Source organism: Staurois parvus, unplaced genomic scaffold (genome assembly GCF_062004578.1).
Source record: "Staurois parvus isolate SC_StPar_1 unplaced genomic scaffold, SC_StPar_1.0 ptg000486l, whole genome shotgun sequence".
Lineage (NCBI taxonomy): Eukaryota > Metazoa > Chordata > Amphibia > Anura > Ranidae > Staurois > Staurois parvus.
Window position 1 is genome coordinate 1443544 of NW_028318282.1, and position 13385 is coordinate 1456928.

A 13385-nucleotide genomic window follows, 5' to 3' on the forward strand; every position below is an offset into this window, starting at 1 on the left:
TTTTATTTCTTCTTCAGCTGCTTTTCTCCACTGATCGGCTTCCCTTCTCGGCAAAGTTTCTATGTCTTCCCAGGATGTTGGCTCCTGTGTTTGATGTGTTTTAGCAGCGTATGATAACCTGCGGGGTGGTATCCCTTTTGTCATTCGAGAGGATCTTCTGATTTCTTGTTGTTCAGTGGATTCTATTGGATCGTTGATTGTAAGTTCCACTTCTTGTTCTGGCTCTTGTACTGCTTCGCATAAATCAGTGTCTCTTGCCGATTCAGTATGTAAATCCTCTCCACATTTTTCAAGAATTGTATTATCTGGTGCTTCACTTTCATCAAAATAAACACTGCGGCTTACTGTGACCTTGTTGTTCTTTGGACAAAGGATTCTATATCCCTTACTCTGCTCACTGTAGCCAACCAGAATGCCTTCTATGGCTTTGTTCTCCAACTTGGAGCGTTTCTGACTTGGAATGTGGGCATATGCTTTACAGCCAAATACTCTGATGTGTCCTACGTTAGGTTTTGATCCATTCCACATTTCATATGGTGTACTCTCAATAGCTTTTGATGGGAGCCTGTTTTGTAGGTATGTTGCAGTCATTATTGCTTCTCCCCAGTATTTGTTAGGTAAGGCAGCGTCCGTAATCATACATCTGGTCATTTCTACAAGAGTGCGATTCTTTCTTTCCGCTACACCGTTTTGCTCAGGAGTGTATGGTACGGTTGTTTGGTGTATAATACCTTGTTTCTTTAGGTATGATTCCATCTCTTTATTCATATATTCCCCTCCATTGTCAGTGCGTATTATTCCAGGTTTCCTTTGAAACTTGTTGCTTGTCATAGCTACAAAATCTTGAAGTTTTTCTAATGTCTCACTTTTGTGCTTCATTAGATACATTATTGTGTACCTGGAATAATAGTCGATGAAAGTCAGTAAATATCTGTTCCCGCCAGGTGTGATGGTTTTCATTGGTCCGCACACATCACTGTGTATCAGTTCCATGGGTTTAATGGTTTTACTCTGACTGGTCTGTGGAAGAGAGGTTCGGGTGGCCTTTGCTTTGATGCAACACGTGCACTTGCTGAGTGTGTGGCAAGGCAATATTTTCATGTCTTCTGATAGACCTCTCTTTGCAAAGTCCTTTATAGCTTCTGGGTTTCGATGCCCCAGTCTTCTATGCCACAGGTGGATGCACTTGTCATGGGTTATGAGTTGCCGCATTAGCCTTCTCACTCTCAGTGATGAGTTTGTACAGATGTTCATTTAATCTTCCTCTTGCTAGAATTTGCTTTCCATTTTGAATTGTGCATTCATTACCTCTGAACTGGACAGTGAGTCCATTGCTTGCAAGGGTTTTAACTGATAGGAGGCTTCCTTCTAGGCTTGGAACATATAGAACATTCTTTACAAGGATGCTCTGCTTGCCCCCTGATGGCGTTTTGCAGTTCAGAAATCCCTGACCTTTACCTTCTGCTGTAATACTTTTCCCATTTGCTAGGAAGACTTTATCTTTTACACTAAAATCAATTTCTGTGAAGAATGTCTCGTCGCTTGTCATGTGACTTGTTGCCCCTGAATCAATGTACCATCCATGTGAGGTACTATTCTGAGTCACTTTAAAAGTACCACTCAGTACTTTCATTTTCTTTCACTTTAAAAGTACCACTCAGTACTTTCATTTTCTTTCATGACCGCTTTAGCTCTTTCTCTTGTGGGTAGCTCCCGCTTTCGCTGCTCAGCTTTCCAGATTGAACAGTTCTTTTTCAGGTGACCGACCTTTTTGCAGCGAAAACATACCCTGGTTTCTTTGCTTTGTCTTATGCCTTCATGCACCTTTAGAGCTGCCTCTGGTCTCTCGTTCTCTTCACTATGCAAATTTTCCTTTCTTCTGCTGTATTCATCAATTAATTTTCCCTTAACATATTCTAGCGTCAGTTCAGTTTCCGGTCTAGTTTCTAGAGCATTTATAAGGGCACTGTATGATTCTGGAAGGCTGCACAGAAGTATTGACAGAACATGATTGCTTTTTAATTCTTCACCTATTGCACCCAGCTGGTCCACAATTTCTAGCATAGCATTTACATGTTCACCCATTTTCTGCCCTTTTTCCAGCCTCATCTTATACAGTTTGCGTAGCAGATATAGTTTGCTGTTTAGGTTTGCTCGTTCATGCAGTTTCTGTAACGCAGTGCACATACCTTTAGCTGTGCTTTCTTTCTGTATATGAATGAGTTGATCATCCTCCACTAACAGGCTTATGACTGCTTTTGCTTGCCTGTTTTTTCTGTCCCATTCTTCCGGGTTGTCATTGGGTCTCTGTGTATCTAGTACCTGCCACAAGTCATCTCTGGATAACAGCATTTCAAGCTTAAACTTCCATAGCTGGTAGTTGGTGTTGTTGAGCTTTGCTATTGTAAACTTCATATCTGAAGCACTTGCCATCTTTCAGTGAATTGGTAGGATTGTAAATGCAGCACTTACTTGCTTGTAGTTTTCCTTTTTCCAGTGTCTGGAGCTGGGCCCATAACCTGTTGGTTATGTGTTATAGAAGACACTGGTAGTGATAGCAGAATTCAGGCTTTACTTGTGTGGCTTAAGTTACAAACATACAGAGCACATTTCACAGCAGACATGTTACAGACACATTACTTCCTGAAGAGATGATAGCGAGAGGGAGGAACAAACAAATTTTCAGATATACACAACTAGTAACCTTTTAGTGTATAGTGCCATCTACTGGTCAAGTGATATTAACACACAATACTATATAGTACATTATAGAACATGCTGTTGCATTCCCAACATCTTTCAGTATCATCATCAGTCTCTGAGCTACCCAAGTCCCTAGATGTGTCTGACTCTGGTCTCATAGATGTCTTAGAGGAGGTTATATTTTTGCGTGTCCATGAGTAGACTCTATCATTTGCGAAGTCTCTTACAAATTTCCTATGTTTTTTAGTTTTCGTCTTTTTGTACCGCTACTCGTTTTTGTAACCTTTCCTCTAATTTCTTGAAGTCAGTGTGCTCTTCAAACCTAAGGATGTTGCTTACATCCTTAATGTATTCTCTGTCTGAAGGTTATCCTAACCCTGCATAAAGTCTACATTATCTGTATGGGAGTGTGATTTGATCATAATTCTTAGGCCCCTAACTGTTGTCTTTTTTGGAGAGGTCTGTACTGTGTTTTACAGTGCATCATTTTCATTCCTCAAGACAGTGAGGTATTTTTGGTGGACATGGTGATGTTTGGGGCTTTTCCATGAGAGGCTGACATTTAAGCCCATGGATGAGTGTACCCTTACTACATATCTGTAGCAAGATAGAATATACTACAATCAATTAGATTGTCCATGGGGTAACTCCATTTCCTTAACAGAGATTATATATTCAAGCTGATAGGCTTATGATGAAACTACAGTGCCTCTTTGTGTGCCGTCACTTCATCTAAAACGGTATGGTATTTGATTTTGGTCTGGTGTTAGCAACCATTTGGATGTAAGGTAAACAATTGCAATGATACAGTATTCAGTTATATTGGTGTACGCAGTACATTCCACTCCAATAGGCATTAATTACAGCTGAGCATACATACATTTTTTATATATTTGAATAAAGGTTATATTTTAGATTCATCAATTGGCCAGATGGTGCATAGGGAAACGCACCCTCGTTCAGTATAGATTTGTTATTTGCCAAAAATTATGATTTACAATTAGGGCTTAGTTAAATAGCTTACTGGGAGGGTTAGTATTAGGGTTATGGGGAAGGTTAGTTATAGGATTACAGGTAGATTTAGTTTTGGGGTTACAGTGAGGATTAGTGTTAGGCCTTAAAAGAGGGTTAGTGCTAGAGTTACAGGGAAGGTTGGTTCTAGGGTTACAAGGAGGTTTAGCATTACAAGAAGGATTGTTAAGGATTCAAGCAGGGTTATAGCGAGAGTTAGGGTAAGAATTAGCATTACAGGAAGGACTCACTTTAAGTTTACAGGAGGGTTAGAGTTACAGGAATAGTTACTGCTAAGCTTACACAAGGGTTAGTGTTAGGGTTACAAGAAGGGTTAACATAAGGGAGGGTTTATGGTATCTTTGCACCTCTGGCGCGGACACCTAAATTATTGCTAAAAAAAGGTTTCAAAGTCTTTTTGAACTGATGAAATATATTAAGAAAATAGATTATCCTCCTTTTATTTTGACTGTATAAAGGAAATAAGCGGATTTAACTGATCAACCTTATAAATAGGGGAAACTGGTAAAATCATTACTGCCTGCCTTTAAACGCCAATGAACTTTAATGGCATCCAGGTCTTATTCCGTAGGGTTCAATATTGAGTTGGCCCGCCCTTTGCAGCTATAACAGCTTCAACTCTTCTGGGAAGGCTGTCCACAAGGTTTAGGAGTGTGTCTATGGGAAGGTTTGACCATTCTTCCAGAAGCACATTTGTGAGGTCAGGCACTGATGTCGGACGAGAAGGCCTGGCTCGCAGTCTCCGCTCAAATTCATCCCAAAGGTGTTCTATTGGATTGAGGCCAGGCCAGTCAAGTTCCTCCACCCCAAACTCGCTCATCCATGTCTTTATGGACCTTGCTTTGTGCACTAGTGCGCAGTCAAGTTGGAACAGGAAGGGGCCATCCCCAAACTGTTCCCACAAAGTTGGGAGCATGAAATTGTCCAAAATGTCTTGGTATGTTGACGCCTTAAGAGTTCCCTTCAATGGAACTAAGGGGCCAAGTCCAACCCCTGAAAAACAACTCTACACCATAATTCCACCCCCACTAAACTTTACACTTGGCACAATGCAGTCAGGCAAATACTGTTCTCCTTGCAACTGTCAAACACAGACATGTCCATCAGATTGCCAGACAGAGAAGTGTGATTGGTCACTCCAGAGAACACGTCTCCACTGCTCTAGAGTCCAGTGGCGGTGTGCTGTACACCATTGCATCCGATGCTTTGCATTGCACTTGGTAATATAAGACTTGGATGCAGCTGCTTGGCCATGGAAACCCATTCCATGAAGCTCTCTATGCGCTGTTGTGCTAATCTGAGGTCCACATGAAATTTAGAGGTCTTTAGCTATGGACTTTGCAGACAGTTTGCGACTTTTGCGCACTGTGCTCTTTAGAATGCTCTGACCCCGCTCTGTCATTTTACATGGCCTTCCACTTGGTGGCTGAGTTGCAGTTGTTCCCAGTTGCTTCCACTTTGTTATAATACCACTAATAATTGACTGTGGAATATTTAGCAGCAAGGAAATGTCACGGATGGACTCATTGCACAGGTGGCCCCACGCTTGAATTCACCGAGCTCCCGAGAGCGACCCATTCTTTTGCAAATGTTTTTAGAAGCAATCTGCATGCCTAGGTGCTTGATTGTATACACCTGTGGCCATGGAGGTGATTGGAACACCTGGATCCAATGATTTGGAGGAGTGTCCCAATACTTTTAGCAATATAGTGTATTTTGATGCATTTGTTTTAGTTTCAAACTTGAACTCTGAGCAACTATAAAATGCCACCAATATCCAAAAATATATTCAAATGTCGCTAATTTAAAATACCGGAGTGAAATAAAATAGAGACTGTCTTCAAATACAGGTTTGTAGCAGTTCTTGTCAAATGTATTTCCACTGCTTGGAAAACACAAAGTGAGAGGAAAGTCCCTTAGGAGTAAAAGTTTTCATATATGCATTTCAACTATGTTTGAGCTGTTGGTGAATTTAGCTGTTTAACTGGAGTTCAGCTTTAACCATTCGCCCGTCCTACGATTTACCCCCGACATGACCAGGCCATTTTTTGCTATATCGAAATTAAATATATTTTTTTCCCAACACAATCACCTCTGGGTTTTTTATGTTTTATGATATTAAAAAAAAACAATTTTGAAAAAACATTTTTTTACCTTCTGCTATAAAACATATCCCATAAAAGAAATTAAATCTCTTAATAAATTTAGGCCAAAATGTTTTCTGCTACGTCTTTGGTAAAAAATAAATCCCAACAAGTGTATATTGATTGGTTTGTGTGAAAGTAATAGCTTTTACAAAAGTATGGGATATACACTGGAATTTCTATTTATTTTTTACTAGTATACTAGTATTGGTGGCAATCAGCAACTTATAACGGGACTGCGATAGTGCGGCAGTCAATTTGACACTTTGAGGGAACTGCAACTGACATCACCACTACCATTATTACATTGATCACTGTACTAATGACACTAGGCAGGATGGGGTTAACCACTTGCTGACTGGCCCATGTAGCTTCACAGGGGCTGGTCGCTACAGGGCGACAGCTCTGTGCAGAATCATGTGTATATACAAGTGATTCTGCATTTCTGGGTGGGTGGCACCCACCCGGCTGTGCTGTGTTTCATCACAGTTCTTGCCAATCATGGGGTCCTGGCCAGTGATTGACCGCCGAGTCTCACGGAACACAGCCCTGTGAGTGTAAACAGCACAGAGCTGTGTTCAGTGACAGGGGATCTAGTTGTTTTCATTCCTTGATAAGCAGGGAATGAAAATGACTAGATCACAATAAAAGCAGCACACAGTACACACACACACTTGTTAGGCACATATTTAACCCCTTGAATCCCCTAGAAGTGCAATAACCCCCCACGCAAACATTTGGCAGTGCTTATATGGCTATACTACATTCACCCGATCTCTGTCTCCCCCAACGTCATCATTATTTGGATGCAGTTTTGCAGAGATTTGGGTTATTGCCTGAAGTTCAAATCAACCATGGGCATCTTATATCTGTCAGGGACTCCTGTGGCAAATTCTGGCCCTCTGAGTTTCTGATCACTGATCTCATTCTCCACTTTTTATTATTCTTTAATTTTTCTTCTTCACTCCCCAATAATTGAAAATGACAACAGAACAATGATACCCCTTGGAAATGGATGTGAGAGGTGGGCTCTATAGCACCAACCCAAAACACCTATTCTAGTAGGATAGCCACCAAGAGATGAAATAATGAAACATCAGAGGTTTTAACCTACCGCCATCCATTATAAACTGAAAAATAAGTATAGTTTTGAGTAACATTCTTTACACTGCCTTCATTCTGCTTTGTCAGTACTATTTCATGTCCTTGTTTTAAAATACAAATAATAATTGCTTGTTTTCTCTATAGAGACAAGCAATCTAGTGTCAATACTCCCTGTGACTTTAGTGGTCTTGCTCCTATTCTTTGTTGTCGCCATCTTGATTGTCATGTACAGAAGGAAACACATTTGGTTATCTGTTAACAACCACCAACAGCAAATAGCAGGTAAGTCCCATAGAAAAGAAACAGATCCCCAACTAAATCATTAGCTTCTGAAGGGACGAGTGGCATCATTGTGGTTCACATTTTCAGTTTACAAGTCATCATGGGTACAATAGAAGCAAACAACTTACAAACTTGTAGTTGTTCCTCCTCATTCAGGTCCTCTGATAGCATTACACTCCACAATGATAAAGATTTCCCTTATTGAGAACTAACCATAAAAACATGTAAATTAGTAGAGTGGGCTGTCAATATATATTCAAATCTGCACCTGCATTCCAATATTGTATACATATATATTTATATATTGGGTAAGCATCTTCAAAATCCTGAATTTTCTATAAACACATAGAAGTTTCAGTAAAACTTATATTGAGTTACATGTTTGAAAGGTCATAATATCATAAAAAGCTTCAACACTACATAACATGTGGTTGACAGCAATTTTATCAGTGATACATTAATTTCATAGTCCCAACATGTTTCACCTAATCGGGCTTCTTCAGGGAAAGTAACTACCGAGCTCAACTAGAGCCAATAAACATCCTTCATTTAAATCAACCAAGGACTGTTACACTGCAATATATGCATTTTTTGCTTGTGGGTTTGGATGCACTCTAAAGATATGTTATTCTAATTAATGTTTTATTGTTCTGTCTTTTCCAGTTAACCAGTTTTCCACTGGTAAGGAAGACACAGCTGAGCTTGAAGACAAATACGCTGTATCTGAGGCGCTTTATACACCACAAAGTAGGTGCAGCAGTATTGATCTACGTGGTTAATCCATTCATGTAGCATAGTCACACATAACATTCCAAGCAGCTGTGTATAAACATACACCGATCAGCCATACTACTATGATTACTGACGGGTAAAGTGAATAACATTGATTATCTTGTGACAATCGCACCTGAATGTGGATAGGGTATATTAGGCAGCAAGTGAACATGTTGTCCCTGAAGATGATGTGTTGAAAGAAGAACAAATAAGTAAGCCTAAGGATTTGAGAGCCCAATTGTATTGGTTAGACAACTGGGTCAGAGCATCTCCAAAACTGCAGCTCTTGTGGGATGTTTCTGGTCTGCATATGTCAAGACCTTCCAGTAGTGGTCCAAGGAAGCAAAACAAGCAAACTGGGGACAGGGTCATAGACAACCAAGGCCCAATATTGTACGTGGGCAAGGCTGGCCTGTGTAGTTTGATCCAATTGTAGTTATTGGAGCTCAAATTGCTGAAAAGTTAATGTTGGCTCTGATAGAAAAGTGTCTGAATGCACAGTGCATCGCAATTTGCTGTCTATGAGGCTGCGTAGCTGCAGACAGGTCAGGGTGCCCATGCTGACTCGTGTTCACAACCAAAAACACCTACAATGGGCACATGAGAGGACTGGACCATGGAGCAATGAAGGAAGGTGGCCTCGTCTAATGAATCATTTTTTCTTTTACACCATGTGGATGGCCTGGTGCATGTGCGTCGCCTAACTAGGGAAGAGATGGCGCTAGGATGCACTATGGGAAGACGGATCAATGGAGGCCCTACGATTCAACTTACAGGATCTGCTACTGATGGCTTGCTGCCAGATATCACAGCATACCTTCAGTCTAGTGGAATCCATGTCCTGATGTTCAGGGTTGTTTCGGCAGAAAAAGGAGGATTTAGTCAATATTAGGTGGGTGGTCATGAGGTTATAGCTGTTTGAGGTGTATACACTTCTATTTCTGTGCAGTTAGTATGCACAGTGGGGATGCATTAAGGATACCAGTTTGTATATTCATACCCTATTAATATTTTTGTTATGAGGACTTTCAATACATTAAAAATCCCCAAGCATTAAAGTGCATGTAAAGTGCATTTGTTTAGTTTTTCATAGTATTTGGAATGGTTAGGACTTCTATCAGGTTTTATTGCTGTCTGTGTTCCCACTGGGGGAATTCTTCCCACTATTGTCCATTAAAGTATAACTAAAGGCAACACTTTTTTTTGTGGTTTTGTATTTTTTTTTAGTCCCTAACCATAACTAAGGTTTTGGCTTTATGTTCACTCGAAGACAAGTGGTACAATACAATATCATGGCAGTTTGTACTCGACAGCACATGACAAACCTTTTATAGGATAACTATAGTTAAAGCCTACCTCTGGGGAAAGCAAAATTCCTCCCTTGCAGTGGGGTTAAATGAGTTCCTTTAAGGTCTAGGGTACTGCAAAAGGCCATTTTACTTGCCTGATCCTGTGCTCCCCTACACTCCAGCGGTGGACTGTCCCTCAGCATCCCCACATCCAATGTAAGACTATGGATCTTCCTTCATGACCTTCAAAGGACCTGCAACCACTGGAGTGTAGGGGGAAGAGGTAACAGTCTAGCAGCGTGAAGGGAGACTGTCGGAGCAGAAGATCTGGTAGGTAAAATTGCTTTTTCCAGTGCCCTAGACCTAAACATGCATTTAACCCTTGGAGTGGGTAGAGAACCCTACTGCAAAGGAGGATTTATGTCTTCCTCAGAGTTTGGCTTTAAACAACTATATTTTACCAAAATTATTTTCTAATTAGAAAAGGAAATAAAATTGTGACTTGTTCTCAGATTCACAGAAGTCTTTCAATTACCCACCTGCATATAGTAAAGTGCCAGCTCTGGAGATTGCATGACTGACTGTTATCTTCACAAGGGACCAATAGAGATGTGAGTAGAACACGGTTCTTGTTTTTTTTTTTGCCCATTTCATTTTCGAAGAAAAGTGGCTAATGTGCCGTTACACTGATCTAAATCATCTGCTGAAGAGGTTTGTGGGGAGACAAAGATGGTCAATCAGCAGAGTGAAACTCTCCATTCAGCAGAGATCATGTGACCAATGCATGGCATTGGTCATCCCGTGAGCAGTGAAGGAGGCTCATTATTTTGGCAAAGGTCTTTACATTTTTTAGTGCAAGTTTATTTTGAAGCAAGCCTAAGGTGGGGTTTGGTGTAGCAGGAAGTGTGCATGCAGTTTATATAGAGCACCCAGGGTTCCTACGAAACTTGGAATGAATGGTATGATCCCTCTCACCTTATGTGCTTTAATTTTGGACCAGCACTGTCAATCGTAGCCTTACTGGCCAGTAACAAAACCCAGAGGGATCAGGGTCAGATTTTCACCTGGGAATCAGGTGTTCAAATTGCATACCAGAACACGCCGAAATTCAGGGATGTTCCATATTATATGTGAACATGCATGCAGCTGGATGTGTCTGCTACATCATACCAATTAGGAATGAATAATTCTAGTATGCTTTCAGGTTTGTTTTAAGATTACTTTGTATTAGTGCCTTCTTTTTGCTTTTTTAGAAAAACAAGAAGCCTCACCTTTGGTAGTACTCAAAGTTCAAAGAGGTTCAAATACTCAAAATTCAAACTGAAATATGAAGAATTAGAAAATTCTATTGTTAATATTTATTTTCAGGGAAAATAATTTGTCATCTTTTTTCACTACAGATATACAGTCATCCTCAGGATTTCCAAGAACACAGTGCTCTTCCATAATATGGGAAATCTATGCAACCTTCTGCATATTATCTTCATTCACTTAAAGAATATTTAAACTCTGTCAGTAAAATCGAATTTAAGCTATACAATGCCGTGTAATTTACAATGTTTTAAAATGTGCAGCTTTAAAAAAAAAACGAAAATACACCTAATGATCCTGCTTTAAAGGTCTTTGTTCAGGTACTCCTGTGTTCTCACTTTTTCACATGGCTTCCAGTGGAGAATATACACTCACTGGCCACTTTATTAGGTTCACCTTGCTAGTGCCAAGAAAATATCCCCAAACACCATTACGCCACCACCAGCCCGAACCGTTGATACAAGGCAGGATGGATCCATGCTTTCATGTTGTTCATTCCTTATTGTGACCCTACCATCTGAATGTCACAGATGAACCAGTCTGTTTTGGATACAGTGGAGAAGCCTGTAATCCCAAAGCAAGCACATTTTTTTTTTAATATATTGTTTTCATTGACCATATTGAAAAGATTTTCTGATATTTTAAAAAAGGTAACACAAAGACGATGTTAATGTCAACAGGAAAATTAAGATTGCAATAAAAAAAACAAAGTTTCAGCTAAATAGAAATTTTTTGTTGCTGTCTTTTTCCCCATTGGATATCCCATCACTTTCTGTCACTAATATACCTTGTTACTAGGACATAAAAGTTATAGTAATGTGTCCATTGCAGATGCAGATGGCAAATAAAACCTGAAAGAGGTTCCAGGCCTTTACTACTATATTAGTTCAGTATAGAATGGTGGAGTACAATGTGTAATGGCTAAGGAAGGAGCATCAGGAAGGTTCCGAATACTCCCATCTTTAGTTAGCAAATCTTAACTTTCTCAATTAAATGATAGCAAACATGGTACAAGACTCTTCTCCCTTTTTCTGGTACAAGGGGGGGAAAAGTCCTCTTTTTTGGTGGCACAATTAACTTGTATGATAAATTAACAATTCAAAAGATTTTTTTTATATAAAAACAGTACTAAATTTTATTTTTACAATCTTCAAAAATAAATATAAAGCTACAATACATATTGCGGCGCTGTCATCAGAGATGGAATTGCAAATCTAATCATGGATCATGCATGGTTCGCACTTGATGCGTTTCGAGATCAACAAAAATCTCTTCTTCAGAAGTGCTCAAGAAGGCATGAAGTCTATAACAAACATATATATATATCAATATACATGATGCAATCAAATTATTGTAAACACTTTGATACTTTACAATATGGTTATATTGTAAAGTATCAAAGTGTTTACAATAATTTGATTGCATCATGTATATTGATATACATGTTTGTTATAGACGTCATGCCTTCTTGAGCACTTCTGAAGAGATTTTTGTTGATCTCAAAACGCGTCAAGTGCGAACCATGCATGATCCATGATTAGATTTGCAATACCATATCTGATGACACCGCTGCAATATGTATTGTAGCCTTATGTTTGTTTTTGAAGATTGTAAAAATAAAATTTCGTACTGTTTTTATATAGAAAATCTCTTTTGGGAGTGCGCATGCGCGGCCGGCGGGACGGACATGTCCCGATAAGGCTCCGTCTCCCCGTCGGGTGACAGCGCCCTTCAAGCAGCGGGTCCCGGCCCGCAATATATCCTGGGGGGGACCCGATCCCTGCGGCAATCCATCCAGGGTCTGGTCCGCCTTGGTTCGCGGCGGATCACCTGCAGCAGACCGGGGATTTCTGACAGGGGACTCGTGTCCCGTGGTGAGCCGCACATAGGCCCGCCCACCGCTGCCTACACTGCGCCCAGACAGAGGAGAGGGAGAATAGGGGGGCTGAAATCTCTATAACAGCCCCCCCCACAAACTACACAATGGTTAAGGGGGCACCTCGGCACCAGATCCCCCCTTCCACCAAAACAATAAAGGAGGCCCTGGCAAAGGTTTCCACAAAGATGGCCACCGCCCCTACACGTGGAAGCAAGCAAGCAGCAGGGGCATATCAGCCCTGCAGGATCCGCAGCCCAGCCATCCCTGCACGTCTGAGGGTGAGTCTGACACTGAAACTGATGTCCCTGCACAAGCCCTGACGCCTGACCTTACACCCCCTGACCTGTTGTCACTCTTCGAAAAAATGCTGCACAAAGCTTTGAAGCAAACCTCAGACCGCATCACTGCCACGCTATCTAGAGAAATCCGTGAACTAGGACAGTGCACCGCGGACCTAGAACAGAGGGTAGATGGTCTTGACGCCTCGCTTCAGACACATGCGGACGACCTGGATCTCCTGCGTGACGAAAACGCTACATTATTGATAAGACTGGAGGACTTTGAAAACCGGGCACGGCGCTCAAACTTGCGGATCCGTGGCCTTCCGGAAATGATCGTCGATGTCCAATCAACGGTTACAGCTCTGTTCCAAGAGCTTGCTCCAGCTATCCCAATCGAGAGATTAGAATTGGATAGTGTCCACAGGGCACTAGCGCCACGACGCACAGATGGTCCTCCACGTGACATTATAGCCAAGCTCCGCACCAAAGAGCAACTCCTACAAGCTGCCCGTAACGTAGAATCTCTACAGTTCCAGGGACATACCTACCAATTATTCCAAGATCTATGCCCCACAACTATCTCCAA

At 41.0% G+C, this 13385-nt stretch overlaps 1 protein-coding gene across 4 annotated transcripts in view; it reads left to right on the forward strand.

The window, feature by feature from the left end:
• LOC149452255 (Fc receptor-like protein 3) overlaps positions 1 to 11367 on the forward strand; it is a 51257-nt gene extending 39890 nt beyond the window's left edge. For 3 of the 4 annotated variants that reach the window (XM_089689578.1, XM_089689575.1, XM_089689577.1), the window contains 3 exons: positions 7128 to 7265; positions 7929 to 8012; positions 10729 to 11367. In XM_089689578.1, coding sequence (XP_089545704.1) covers positions 7128 to 7265; positions 7929 to 8012; positions 10729 to 10823 — 317 coding nt within the window. In that variant the 3' untranslated portion in view covers positions 10824 to 11367. Of the gene's footprint in view, positions 1 to 7127; positions 7266 to 7928; positions 8013 to 9840; positions 9940 to 10728 lie in introns of all 4 variants that reach the window. The other variant, XM_089689576.1, reaches the window with a different exon arrangement.
• The last annotated feature ends 2018 nt before the right edge of the window (positions 11368 to 13385 follow it).